Source organism: Capsicum annuum, chromosome 9, assembly GCF_002878395.1.
Source record: "Capsicum annuum cultivar UCD-10X-F1 chromosome 9, UCD10Xv1.1, whole genome shotgun sequence".
NCBI lineage: Eukaryota > Viridiplantae > Streptophyta > Magnoliopsida > Solanales > Solanaceae > Capsicum > Capsicum annuum.
This window is the reverse complement of record NC_061119.1, coordinates 10319637-10334061: the sequence shown is the minus strand read 5'-3', so window position 1 is coordinate 10334061 and position 14425 is coordinate 10319637. Positions and strand designations below refer to the sequence as shown.

Genomic DNA, 14425 nt, shown 5'->3' with positions numbered 1-14425 from the left:
TATTCACTACAGAAAATTTCTGTATCCAATACTTGGGAAGGTGAAAGAAGAACGAAACAGCAATATATTTTCATTCACTATGGGTGTACATAATAACAATACAATCAAATATGTAATGACAATGAAGGTTATCTAAAATGATTCACAACTATTGGAACTTATTTGTTCATCAACAACCGCGGGAGAAAGTAACACGCAAAGACAGAGCCATCCAGTGAAATCCCACAAGTGGGGTTTGGGAAGGGTAGAGTGTATGCAGGTTTTACCTCTACGAGACTGTTTCTGAAGGACCCTGAGCTCAAGTGCAATAAATCAAAGTAGTTGATATTGCACAAAGAATGGCATTTGTGCATATTATTGTTCGTGACAAGAATATAATTAGTTGACGACTCCATTCACATTATCCCCGGCGATAGAGGTATTTATGGAGGTGCTCAAGGAGGTGTTGTCAAACTTTGGTGGACCTGAATGCCGCCTTGGCCTGGCAGGTGATGGTGGATAAGAGAGCCGCTTCTTCACAGGCCCCGGTGATCCCTTTTCTGGTGTGCCGTTCTCCATTCTCAATGGAGTTTGCAACCGTGTTTTGGCCTTTGCGGACTGGGTGAACGCCATGTAACTTGGGACTGAAGGCGAGCTTGCCAAGCTCTCGTCATCTCTTATAGATGAACCTGCAATGCTATGCCTCCTGTTCCGTTCTGATTGCATGCTTCGGATATCATCATCTTGGTTCGTTGTACTAACTCTCGGGCTTGCTGGTTTCAGTTTTCTGGCTGCTACAGAAGTGGCGGCTGGCTTGGAAGGGGTAGTAGGGGACAAAGGAAGTTCAGAATTCAGTTGATGACGGGCAAATGACTTGGCGATTTCTCCTCCAGCAATGCTCACGCTTCTAGCAGACATCTGGTCGGTTTTAAGTTCTTTCTCAGCACCCGTCCACTGCTCTAGCCAGCTCCAACCCCATTGAGGATTGGTTGGATCCATGAACAACAAATTGGTAGATCTTGACGATTTCTTCCAGGTTTGCTGTTCAGTTAAAGATTGATACAATCAATGATTCAAAAAGTCCTTAGTAGCTTGAGAAAAATTATAATTTCTAACACATTCATCGTTCATTCTCTCACGTCTTGCATTAATGTGTCATATAATAAGGGACAGCCGGAGAGGAGCCTAGCTATCAGCGACCATTATCAAATCGTTTCACTATTAGCTATCAATATGTTAGTCTATAAAACAAACATCAGTCAAATACCTGATGAGAATATGAATATGCAAGTGCTCTTTCTCGTCTAATTGCAGCTTCATATTTGCCGAGCAAGCTAGCTTCAATTCGCTCCTTTGATTGTAGACTATCATCCCATTCCTCTCCTCTCTACCAAAAAAATGAGAAAATAAAGAGCGATATTAGATGAGAAGTTCGAATACATTAAGAAAGTTCACACTGCCACAAGTATAGAGATGCACCTATTTCTCACACACACAAAAATGAGAGAGAGAGAACCTCTCGGCCGAAGAAAGGAATTGGAAGTATAAACTTGGCTGACAACAAAGAAAACTATCAGGCCCCTTCTTTCTTCTAATAAGAGAGAGCGAAAGACAGGAATCAACAAGTACTTTGAACAATTATCGTAGAAGTTTGAGACCACCAAATCCTCTTTTTAAGAGAAAGGAGAATAAAGAAGAGAAACTAACCCTCAAACTCTCAAGTTCTTTCGCATGCTTCTGCATAAGCTGCCTCTGGAGAGCTTGGTTCTCCTCCAACATCGTGATCCTTCTACAACTAATCTGAGATTGCACCTGACAAAGTGTTTGCATGCATTTTAGAGCATTTGCAGTTTGCCTCTTGGCAGTAGGTCCATCAACAAGCGATTTGAGTCTGACAAGTCCTCTTAAAGCCCTCAACGCCCTCCTCGCCTACAAATGATAAACCAAAAAAAAATACAAAATGCAAGGTTAGTTCAGCATCAACCAATTATTCTACATTCTCCGAAGTCACAACAATTAAATGAGATGAAACTGCATATAATGAAGTTTTCAGAAGTCATAAACAATTGAAACAAATGCTACCATATCAGGGAAACCAGTCAAAACAAAATGCAAGTAAAAGCATACCAGATAACCTCGAAATGCAGTCTGAACTTTGATTGCGGCTACTTCCTCTCGTGATTTACCAGAAAATTGGTTCACTGTAGTTAACCGAACAACCTCTGCAGCAGCGTGGGCAGCTGCCACAGCAGCTTCAGCTGCTGCAGCTGTGGCAACTGCAACTGAGTAAGCATGTTTCGTCTGCTCCTCTTTCACTTCCTCCAACGTGACCTCTTCCACAGTGGGAATAGCAGGAGGATGAGGAGGAGACACTGTTGCAGTTACCACTGTCGATTCTTCAGGGAGTGTATGATTTTCTTTCCCAAACCATTTCTTCTTTGATTTACTTGCTTTCTGTTATTCAAGCAAAATAAATATCAGCCACAATATAAACTACAAATTCAAAAGGAATGGGCAGAAGCTATGTTGCTCGGACTCTTGAAAACTACTGCTGCCGCACCCAAGTCGAATCTACCAAAATGAACAATGTTTGGATGATCCGGCACACACCTGGCTACATTTTTGAAAAGTCCGAGCATCATAGACAGAAATACTATTTCAATATACCTTGTCAGCCTTTTCCTTAGGATCTGGACTCGGAGCCTTCTTTACCGAACAAAAGCAGCTTCCTTTCCTCCCCATCTCCTTTTCATTCCTCAATTTTCCTATTAACACAATACATTACATACATAAATGATTTAAACTTTCTGTTATTAAGTTGATGTACTTAATATAGTTAAGTTCTATGAATCAAACTTTCATTGCTAAATAACACAACTACTAAACCAGCTGAATAAATTAACCTTCAAAGATTTACTCTTTTTTTCAATTGACAAACAAAGAAATCAACTTTAACAGAAGACAATGCAACAAGTCCACTAACCAGTACAGGAAAGTCACACTATATATACAAAACCACGAACCCCTTAATGAAAATCCCGACTCTGCCACTGCCACCAAATATGTACAAGAGAAAAAGCATCTACACAATGTACTAAAGATCAAACATTTCCCAGTTATCAATTATACCAGAAAAGGATGCACTAAACATATAGTACTAAAACACCCAAAATTTCAAGAAAACTGAAAAATCAAACACGAAACAAGAAAATACAGAGCTAGCTTACAATAAAAGACAAACATACATTTTACTTAATATTGAACCAAAAAAAAAAAAAAAAGAATTAAACTTCCATTGCTAGAAAAGATTCAAGTTTTTTAAGTGTCTAGATTAGCTGAATCTACTTTCTGCCAGTAATTAATCATAATAAAACAACTACTAAGCAAATTGAATATGTTAAAATTCAAAGAAATCAACTTTAACAAAAGGGAGCATATACAATAAAAAGAACTTACATTTAACTTAATATTGATTAAAAATGAAAAATACCCAGTAAAGATTGGACCTTGATAGATCTAATGGAGCCTGTATTTCTTTATTGTGTTCTTGAAAAGACTTTAATTTTTTTATTTTTTATTTTTAATTAGAATAATCTATGTGAATATAGAAAACAAAAAGATGAGAAAAGAGGTGGACCCCTTTGGTTCATTTATAGTGACACCCCCTTTTGAGGTGTGGGGGAGGGGGGGAGTTGTAGTAAGGAGAGAGAGAGAGAGTGGGAGAGAAAAGAGATCTTGGGTGAAGAAGAATTCAACATCAATATGACAAAATAGCATTGAGAGGGAAAAAACAGTTGGTTTTGGCTAGTGTGCTTTGGCCTGTTTCTTGTTTGACCCATGAGTATGTAGAGAAAATATTCTCGTACTCTCTCTCCATTTTCACGAAACCTCTTCAGTCTCTGTCCGTAATTTTTCTCGCAAGAATTTCCACGTAGTTTAATTGGTCATAAATAAATCAAATACAAGATCAATACAAAAAAGAGCATGTTGAGAGAAAATGAACATTTGGTTCTAGCTTGTGTGCTTTGGCTTTTTTTTGTTTGAGTCGTGTGTTTATCGGAAACACATTCTCTGTTAATGTGGTATGATTTGTATATATTTTATTTTCTTCAAATTACTTTATGAATTACACTGAATATACTATCATTGTTATTGATTTTGGCTAGTGCGTGTGATCTCACTTGAATTAAAAGGGACAAACAAGTTTTCCAATTAAGTGAGGGTCTTTCAAGTTTTAAAAATTAGGTAAAAGGGATAAAAAAAATTCAATTTTTTTAAAAAAATGTTTTCGCTCCAACAACTTTACATATTTGTTGAATAACTTTTCAAAGTTGTCGAACAACTTTGATAGTTGTTCGACAAATGTGCGAAGTTGTTCGACAACTTTGATAGTTATTGAGACAACTAATGCAGTTATCGAATAATTATCTTAATTATTTAAACAACTTTATTTTTTTTAACTTAATAATATTATAAGACCCACTTGTCTTTCTTTTAATTGAAGACTTGGGGAGGGTCGTTAGTAGACAATGACTTGTTTAGAGTGAATGATATTCCACTCAAAGTGAAGATGTCATTTTACCCAAACTATGGGTGTGTTTGGTATGATTGGAAAATATTTTTCATCGAAAATGTTTCCTTGAAAAATAAGTTGATTTTCTGCTTATTTTTTCATGTTTGGTAGGTGAGTCAAAAATATTTTTTGGCGTTTGATTGGTGAGTAGAGACTATTTTTTAGAAAAATATTTTCTAGTTCTTGATTGGTGCGTGAAATTTTATTTTTTTTAGAAAATACTATTAATTGTTAACTAGTATATCAGTGTCTATAGCAACTCAACAATTTGTAAGAATTAATTTAAGCATAACTAATAATATCAATATCAAATACTAAAATATTATAATCACTAAATTAAAGCAATTATTAATTAACAAATATAGGGGACATTTTTCAATATTTTGTCAGGACAATCTCAAGATACTACAATCAATAGAAATATAACAAAACAACAAGCTTATTCAACCTCGTGAAACAAGTTACATCGATAACAAAATAAAATATGCTATTAGCAAAAGTAACATAGGTAAGTCTTCCTCTATGCATATGAAAATAATAATACATTCAACGAATATTGGAAATGAAAAAAATTCGGGTTTTATTATTTTTTTATTTCAAACAGTGAAAAATTGAAGCAAAACACAGTGAAAAATATTTTCAAGTAATATAAATTTTTTTAGGAATGTGAATATTAGTATTGTTGGGGTGGGAGGGATGAGGGTGGGGCCATAAGTCACATTTATCATTTTCTGAAAAATGACTTCCTTGGCCCATAAGGAAAGCCATTTTCCCTCAAATTCAAAAAAATAAATTATTATAAAAAATATTTTCCAAACATTTTATTGCAACCAAACAAAAAACAAAGGAAAACATTTTCTATCATACCGAACACACCCTATTTGGAAATTGGAATATGTCTAATCTTAAGCCAATAACAAACATCAAAAGTTTTTTAACTAGCCACGAACCAACTTATAATAATAAACCTTTGGTTATTATGCAAATTTTTAATTCATGGATATTGTCAAGGCATTTATTAACTGAATTAGTTGACATTTGAATATTAGCAGTAACAATAAAATATATTGTAAGTTCTACGTGACCGTTATATACTATTTATTTTACTTATTTTTATTTGTCACGTTTCATTTGTTAAAGTCAAATTACATAAACTTCGAATAAAATGTATCCCTTAATTATATTACCATGAGAAAAGATTTTTTGTATAATTAAATTTTAAATTTTATATTATATTGATTTGATTTAATTTAATTTAATTTAATTTTAAAACTTAATTGAATTAGTAGCTTTTATAAAATAAAAAATGACCAAATAAAAATAGCAGAGAGTTTACATTGATTTCATATTATTAGGATCGACCCCCACAAATTTAAAATTGCATTTGCATTTAGTCCCCCACCTACCTTTTTTCCCTCTTATTTTTGTTCTTTTTGTTTGGAACAAAGCCTAATTTTGGAGTTATTATTGCTATAAATAACAAAATCATTACTTGTTTGAATTTTGTATATACTATCTTGACTCCTTACGAGTCGTTTGATAGAGTGTGTAAGAATAATATAAAATATGATATATTAGTAATACTTGTATTAGTTATGTTTCCATTAGTTATGCTTGTATTTTTCTTATACAGTGTTTGATTCGATTTATTAAAAAAAAACATGAATTACATAATTTCTAAATTTTTTATTTTTTTTACATAATACCCTCAATATATATGTTTGAAAGGATGCGGAAAAGTTTTTGGGGGGTAATAGGATTTTTAAGCATGTTAATGTATGCATTAGATCTATTGCATTACTAATGTCATGAATTTTGAGGTATTAGTAAGACACACCTTAATACACAATAGAGTGTATAACTAATGCTTGCATTGATTATACATAGGGTAAAAAGGTATACCAAATAAGGTACTACTAATATACATTAAACTAATGCATGCATTAACATTTCAATACACCCCTTAGAGAATGGAGAAATGGCTTGTCACTTGGCAGCAAGTGAAAATTTGAGTGTTAGTTTCATGTTTTAATTCGATATTTTTAATTTAAAATTTTGGAAACAAAAAATAAAAATTGCGCGTATTGATCACATAAATTAAAACATCTTCTTTAATTGTACTTATCAACACCAAGTAAAAGATGATTGGGGTTTACAACTTATTAAGGTGAATGAGTATAATTATAAGAAAATGACATATTTTATGTGGTTAACTTAATTATCTATAATAGACAAACGACACACGTAAGAAAATTCAAAATGAATAAAAAATGTCTAATTAAAATATTTTATTAAAAGTTGAGGTGTTCAATTGAAATTTTTTATTTAAACATCTAAATAGAATATCCTGAAAGATTAAGAGGCTTACTATGTATTATTAAGCCAAAATTAAATACATGGAAATTGGAATCAAGTTGTTAAAAACAACTTTTACTAAGTCTGTGTTAATAGAATTATCAAGATAACAAATATTCAATTTATCACAACTCATTTAGAAAGAAACAATTATCTGAGATGTTTCAATTGAAATGTATTTCTACACATCTAAAACAAAATTGTAATGGACAAGAAAAAAAAAACAATTTCTTCTTCTTCTTCTTCTTCTTTTTTTTTTTTTTTTTTGAAAAAAAGGATAGAAAAATAAATAATACAAGATTATTTTGCTCTATTCCTCTACCTAGCAAAACATATCATTTTTTTCTCCTTTATTTTTTTTATCAAGTGAATTGTTGACTAATATTCATGTTGAAAGTGGAAGATTCCATAGCAAAATTTTGGAGCAATCATCTGGAGGAATTCCCATCAATTTAGTTTCATCTTCAAGAACCTCTTTTCTCACAAATTTCAAAGAATCCTGCACAAAAAAAAAAAAAAAAAAAAAAGAGCCAAAAAAAAATGTTTAATAAATTGTTTCTTTTTTGATAATGAATTTTGAAAGTTGATTTTCTTTTTCTTCACTAGTTTAATGTGGTAAGAAAAAACTAATTGTGAATAGTAACCATAAGATTAATAAAATTCAAATTTGTAACACAGAGTGTTTGGCGGAATTCAGTAGCTTAGGTTCAAATTTTATATACATTAACATTAAGAAGTTCATTAATATGCATAAATAATTTAATTTTGAATTTAGTCACTATGTTGTCTTTAAAATCTAGAATCTATAAACTCAAAATTCTTAATTCACTTCTAAAAGTCTAGCGGTATTTTCGAATTTGTTTTTTGTTTTTGAAAACGAAATTGTTTGTAAACATTTGTAGTTAAGTGAAAGTGACAAGGTCATTAAGTTTAATTTTTTTTTTCTTTTATGTTCATTTCTCATATTTTTATGGAAAGATTTTGGTAGAGTTTAGTTGTCAATTATTATAATTGTGATTAGGTGTATAATTAATTGTTGCTTAGGAAACACTTGACTGTCTACTAAATTGTTAGTGTTATTTTAAATTGACAATTTTTTTTTTTTTCTAGAAAAGACAATTCAATACATGAAACATCTCATGTTAGCAGAATTCGATGAAAGACTGTATTTCAAAAGATATAATGTAGACGGTCTACCCTAATACAAGCATTAATAATTACAGCTCAAAGCTGTGATTGATCACATGAGGACAACTTTACCATTGCTATACGATTTCTTATATAAGAAAATTTTAGTGACATCCATCTTAATTTCTTGAGCTCTGTTTTTTTTTTTTTTTTAAACATTTTGTCAAGGTAACATTTGGGTGACATGTTAACCAGACACTATAATATGACATAGGAACATAAATTTTGAAGAAAAGATAGTATACAACTATTTAAATGGTTTAATTGCAAAATCGACAAGCTAACTAAAGATGCATAAAATATCTATTGGGGAGAAGTCAATTTGCCAATATTAAAAAGTATAGCTTCACTTTTCTTTTTTTTTTTTTAAATGGACATTTGAGTGACATGTTAACTATAGAGTATAATATGATATAAATAACATAAAATATTCAAGAAAAGATATAAAACTATCAACATTATTTAAATGCAAGAGCCCAAAGCTAACTAATTTCTCCCTCTATCCATTTTTACTTGTCCATTTTTTTAATTTTGGAATACAATATTTATGCAATTTATATAAAGAATGAATAATTTATCTATTTATATTCATTTTATACTTAACATTAAATATGATTTGTATTTTTTAAATATTAAATTTATTATATTTAAAAAATAATATGATAAAATTATCATATGGACGGAGAAAGTACAAACAAGTCTAGTCTGTCATTTTAAGAAAGTATTAATTATTTTTACATCTTTCTCAAGGTGATATTAAATGATATGTCAACCATAAAACTATGATATGATATAATTAACATAAGAGCTGTTTGGTTGGAGGGATTAAAGGGTTATCCTAATATAAATTTGAGATTATATTTGTTTTTTATTCTAATTGAGTAGTATGTTTTAGCTAAATTAGAATTAAAATTTATATCAAAACCCTATGGTTATGTATTACATATGTATAGACGCTGAAATTATTTGTCTTAATTATAATAATTTGTCTTAATTATAATAATTCCGAGATAACTTGGTGTTGGAGGAGGGAAAAGCTAACCCCAATTCACGTAATTAACCAAATGGTCTCTAAACCTGTTCAAGAAAACATAGTATACAACTATTTACTAACGTGTTAACTAGGGTTGTTTATCGGACGGATCGGATGGACCATTACACTTAACGATTTGACTTATCGATTATCGATTTTAAAATATACAAATCCACTAGCCAATCAATAAGATATCGATTGGTTCGGTAATGGATAAATAATTATAGGACAATTATTGAGTGGTGTATCGGACCTCCAAAATTCCTACTTGAATGAAGACATCTTACAAAATAGAACACTTCTTCACCCGCGTTATAGGCCGGTATACTCACCACTATACTACAACGACTACTTGCCAGAGCTACTTTATGAGAGCATTTTAGTTCAATTGTCAAACCATTCAAAGTCAATGGATAATTTACATATTTCTGCCGGTTTTACCTTTAGCATTACGATTTATTATGTAATGCGTTTTCCATCACCTCTATCGTTTACGTCTTCTTAATCTCCATGTCAATAGAAAAGCGGACAAATAAAAATTAACGAAGAAAGTAAGTTTTTACCTGAGAAGTGTCTTGAATAGAAGAAGTTCTACCCCATCTTTCAGGATCCCAAAGAATAGAACTATTAAATGCAAAATTTGAAACCCTAATTATTGGAGGCCTTTCATTATTATTATCTGTAATTGAATTGTTTGATGATTTCTTCAAATGCCACCCCATAACTTCTGATGAATCACAAACTGGTCCCTCTATCATCACTTCCTTCTTATTTGCTGATAATAATGCCATTGGCCATGTCCCAAATCCCCTATAATAAAAAAATCAGTTCATTATATCATGAGAAAACTCAGTAAATAAGTATAAATAATTGGTTTTGAACAAGTTGTTAAATCAAATAATATGAATCCAACTCATAAAATTTAAATCCTTAATCTATTTTCTGATTAAAAGGTCAAAGTTTCAAGCAGTAAAAACAGTCTGTTACAAAAATACAAGGTAAAGTAAGATATTATAGATTCGTCCGAATTCAATAGTTTTGGCTCAGCGTTAAAAAAATTACTAAATTACAACAACCGTTTGAATTCAATAAATTGATCAAATGGTCTATGTATTTGAATTCACAAAATTTAAATCGTGAATTTTTTGAATATGTATCAAAAGGTTACAAAAAATAACCTCTTGTAAAGATATATACAAGATAAGGTTGTATATATTATGGGTTCGTCTGATGAGATTAGTAATTTAGACTCAAATTATGTATGTGTATTAAAAAAATATCACTAAATAAATGAAAATAATAGATTTTGAACTAAATAAATCAAATAATATATGCTAGCATAGTAAATTCAAATTCTAAATCTTCCTTCAAATCGGGATGTCACGAGTTTCAAGCCATGAAAACCAACCCATCTCAAAATACTACAAGATAATAAGAATTTAGTACACTGACTTGCTTTTTTAAAAAAAATTCTCAACAAATTTTCTAATAAAACTTAGAGAACCCCAAGTTGTCAAAGATTTTCTTGGACCCTTCTTCTATAAAGATAGACATAATATAAGATGCTTAATTGACTTAAAAATCTATCTGTTAACACCAAGTGTTAAGTACAAACAAAACAAACTAATATGAAAAAAAATAATAGGATTTGATAAACTTATTCTGTTAGACTATTAGTTAGGCTTGATGTTAACTACATTGGATAATTAATTATTTTGATGCTAATTCTTTAATTAGTAAGACACTATAACAACCATACAAACAAGTAGGATTTGGTCAAAAATTACTATTTAATTTTTTCTATACAATTTAAATATGTGAGACAGAAGTTTCCCAACTGACAACTTTTTTTTTTTGTTTCCTAACAAATACTTGCTCAATGTCTTGAGAGTATCCAAATTTTAAGTGAGTTTAATTTTTATACACTAACAATTTAAAATAGTAATTTTTATACTATTAGACCTTTAAATAACTACGATTAATCGTCAAAAGATAAAGTAAGTTACATGTTATAACAGGTTAAACAACACGACTAGTGTATATGATTTAAACTATATATCTAGAAAATAACCTTGATGTTTTTCAAGAAATCCTAGTTTAAAATAATTGGAAACCTAAATAACCACGAGTAATCGATGTTTTAAAAGCAGCATAAGTATCCTAAAAAATTATGAATATTACCTACTATGACAGGTTAAATATTATCAGTATATAGAAGTTAAACTCCATCGAGAAAACAACCTTGATGGCTTTTGAGAAATCTAATTTAAATGAATAATTCTTGACATCTATAAAAAGGTGAGTTTTAACTTTGCCTATAAATTCGGCAGAACCTAGTAGTTTTGACTCAAAAACCAACCTAATATGTATAAATAATTCGTTAAGAATCCAGTAAGCTGCGTTTTCTAGAATCTATAATCCTTAAACTCATAATTCTAGTTCCGTTTCCGCGTCTAAAAGGGCAGCCTGGTGCACTAAAGCTCCCACTATGCGCAGGGTTCAGGGAAGGGCCCCACCACGAGGGTGTAATGTATGCAGTCTTACCTTGTATTTCTGCTAAAGGCTGTTTCCAACCTGTGACCTCATGGTCACATGGCAACGACTTTACCAGTTACTCCAAGGCTCCGTCTCCGCGTCTATATAGAAAAATTCTTGGAATATATATGATTGAAAAGAGTAGAAATTAAGAGTACTTACTCAATAGCTCTAAGCTCATCAAAGAAGGTGAGATCATAGACATTATAGAGGCTAGCAAAATGAACAATCCCACTTAACCTATGATGTTCAATGTGATTAAGTGCCACATTTCTTTGATGATCCACTTCTTCATGAATGTTAGTGAAATTCTCCTTGAAAACCAAGTGTCTATACATAATGCCTGTTTTTCTAAGTATTTCAGATACTTCTGAATTCTCAACTTGTTGTTCCACAACTATCCACAAAACAGGTTGTGGAATCAGTCTCAATGTGTTTGATAGCCTCTTTAGTAACACCCCTCTATGTTGATCTTTCGCGCTCGTTGGTGTGACTATTATTAGTAGCCTCCTGGGTTCCAAGAACTCATCGGTAGCCTCTTCCGGCTCTTGATCTTGTTGTTCTTCCTCTTCTTCTTCTGCTAACACCTTTTTTGAGACCCTCGTCTCGTTCAACTTAGACCATTGTGATGATACTGTTATTGTTGTTGTTGTTGTTGTTATTGTTGACGATGTTTCATCTGACAGAGGTTTATTGAACATGTTTAATGAAGGGTATGTTTGATTTGACTCATGAGGAGTTTTGGGAAACAATGATGTATTGCCTTTGCCTGTTGGAGCAAAGCCAGTAAAGAATCCCATAACAAAACAAAGAAGAAAATGAACAATTGCTTTCTTCCATAGTTGAACTTTTTTCTTTGATCTTTCTAAAGACCCCATCAAGATTCTTGATTTTTTTTTCTTCACCGAGATGAAAAGAAATGATGATGTAATGGACAAGAAAATGTTGTATGGAAATTATATATAATAACTATAGTATGGTTGAGAATAGAAGAAAAAAATTACCTTTTTCTTCCTAACTATTTTTTTATAAGATTAAAAAATAAATATGGTAAGAGCTAACAAACATGCATGATTGAAGAAGGTGTTGGTTGAATGAAACAAAGTGTTGGTTGTTTCTCAATTTTATTTCATTTTGGGTGAGGGGTTTTGCTTGAAGTAAAAGAAATTAATGATATGCATAAGGGCTTAAGTTGCTTTCTTATACCAAATAGTAGTTGAGATGGAAAGCTCATACACCTAAAATTCAAGAAATAATTTCATATTTGAAATGCCATGCACCTTGCTATTTCTTATTTAAAAAAAAAAAAATTGAATTGTTTAAGATAGTTGGTGACCATATTTAAATTGTTTATCATATTCACCTACACTAGTACTATGTAATGGAGGGGGTACTATTTTTAAGGACATTATCAATAATTACTCACTTAATGAAGTAGTTAAGTCTAATGATGTTTATAGTCAGAGACATTATGGACTCATAATTGATGTTTAATCAGAGACTTGAAGATAATAGACTTGAATTAAATCCTAGTTTTGAGTGTGAAACCTCAAAAGTAAGGAAAAAGGATGAATAATAGTTTTTTTTTTATAACCGTGGTGTCCGGACCAACTTGTGCGCACCTCAACTAATTCCACGGGATACCTGTCACCTCCCACCAGCAACAAATATCAAGTAACTCTGTCCACCAAGGTTAGAATAGATGGAAAAAAATCACCTAATGTTTTTCTCTGTTGGGAATTGAACCTGAACCTGAGACCTCGTAGTGCTCGACCCAACTTTATTGAACCACTAGGTCACACCCTTCGGTGCGAAAGGATGAATAATAGTTGAGGATTGAGAACTTTGAACTACTTTTCAAAGAGGTTCTGTTTAGAACTTGTGTGGAATATAAGCAAATAAGGTGGAAAGTCTTGATTCTTTTGAAAAAAAGAACCTTAGTTTTATTGAAATGGACAATCAATGTAGCTCAGCTCCTTAAAGAATGTAGTCACGTGCATATCGGACCCTCCAAAAGTTGCCTTTTTTAAAGATCCGACATGGGTACGACAACATTTTTAAAGGATATGAGCAACATTAATGGACGACTACACGTTGTTTAAGTTTTACAGAATAAGAATCACCTACACCTGAGGTAGAATACTCACCAGAGTTGTAGTAGTAGTAGGACAGATAGGATCCCTCCACCCTTAAGGTTTCGGGTTTGAGTCTTGAGTATGGAAAAAATCTTGTTAGAGAGCACTTCCCCTTTAAATGAGCCTTACGCGACACAGATACGGATTAGTTGGGATACAGGTACCGGACAGGACAGCAGGTGAGAAACCAAAAGAAAGCGTCAACTCAGCATACACAAGCAGGCCCATTGAATAGAATGTATAACCGCCAATCAACTAGACTTGACATAAATGTAGCGATTGACGCCATTCTGAAAAGATCTACCCTACAATCCAATAGCATTCTAAACAACAACATACCCCGTTACATACCCCGTGTAGTTCCACAAGGTGGGGTCTGGCACCTTAGTGTATGCAAACCTGGCCCCTAACATACTAAGGTAGAAAGGCCGTTTCCAAAAGACACCCCAACTCAGGTTTATATTCAGAGTCTAAAGATAACATTCCACACCAACCAGTCAGCAAAACGACTTGCTTCTTTATGTCTATGTTTCCCAGAAGGGACAGAACTCAAATTTCTTCCTCAAAAAGGATGAAATGAAAGGAAATCAGATTTTGTTAAGTTTTGGTTCTTTAAGTCAAGAATTC

At 31.9% G+C, this 14425-nt stretch overlaps 2 protein-coding genes across 5 annotated transcripts; both read right to left on the bottom strand.

The window, feature by feature from the left end:
- Positions 1 to 41: 41 nt before the first annotated feature.
- Positions 42 to 3802, bottom strand: LOC107843050 (protein IQ-DOMAIN 3). Of its 4 annotated transcripts, XM_047396085.1 has the most exons (7): positions 3436 to 3749; positions 2963 to 3061; positions 2647 to 2744; positions 2107 to 2433; positions 1687 to 1908; positions 1247 to 1366; positions 42 to 1020 (listed from the first exon to the last, which is right to left on the bottom strand). In XM_047396085.1, exons 3-7 carry the CDS (start codon positions 2719 to 2721, stop codon positions 379 to 381), a joined length of 1386 nt encoding a protein of 461 aa, XP_047252041.1. In that variant the 5' UTR covers positions 2722 to 2744; positions 2963 to 3061; positions 3436 to 3749; the 3' UTR covers positions 42 to 378. The 4 variants fall into 4 exon arrangements, with proteins under 4 accessions (XP_047252041.1, XP_016542674.2, XP_016542675.2 ...); XM_016687188.2 differs by lacking the exon at positions 2963 to 3061 and having other exon boundaries at positions 3470 to 3802; XM_016687189.2 differs by lacking the exon at positions 2963 to 3061 and having other exon boundaries at positions 3486 to 3749.
- A 3201-nt stretch (positions 3803 to 7003) lies between these two features.
- Positions 7004 to 12816, bottom strand: LOC107843049 (beta-1,4-xylosyltransferase IRX9). Its single transcript, XM_016687186.2, has 3 exons — positions 11826 to 12816; positions 9692 to 9938; positions 7004 to 7406 (listed from the first exon to the last, which is right to left on the bottom strand). Exons 1-3 carry the CDS (start codon positions 12539 to 12541, stop codon positions 7293 to 7295), a joined length of 1077 nt encoding a protein of 358 aa, XP_016542672.2. The 5' UTR covers positions 12542 to 12816; the 3' UTR covers positions 7004 to 7292.
- Positions 12817 to 14425: the final 1609 nt, after the last annotated feature.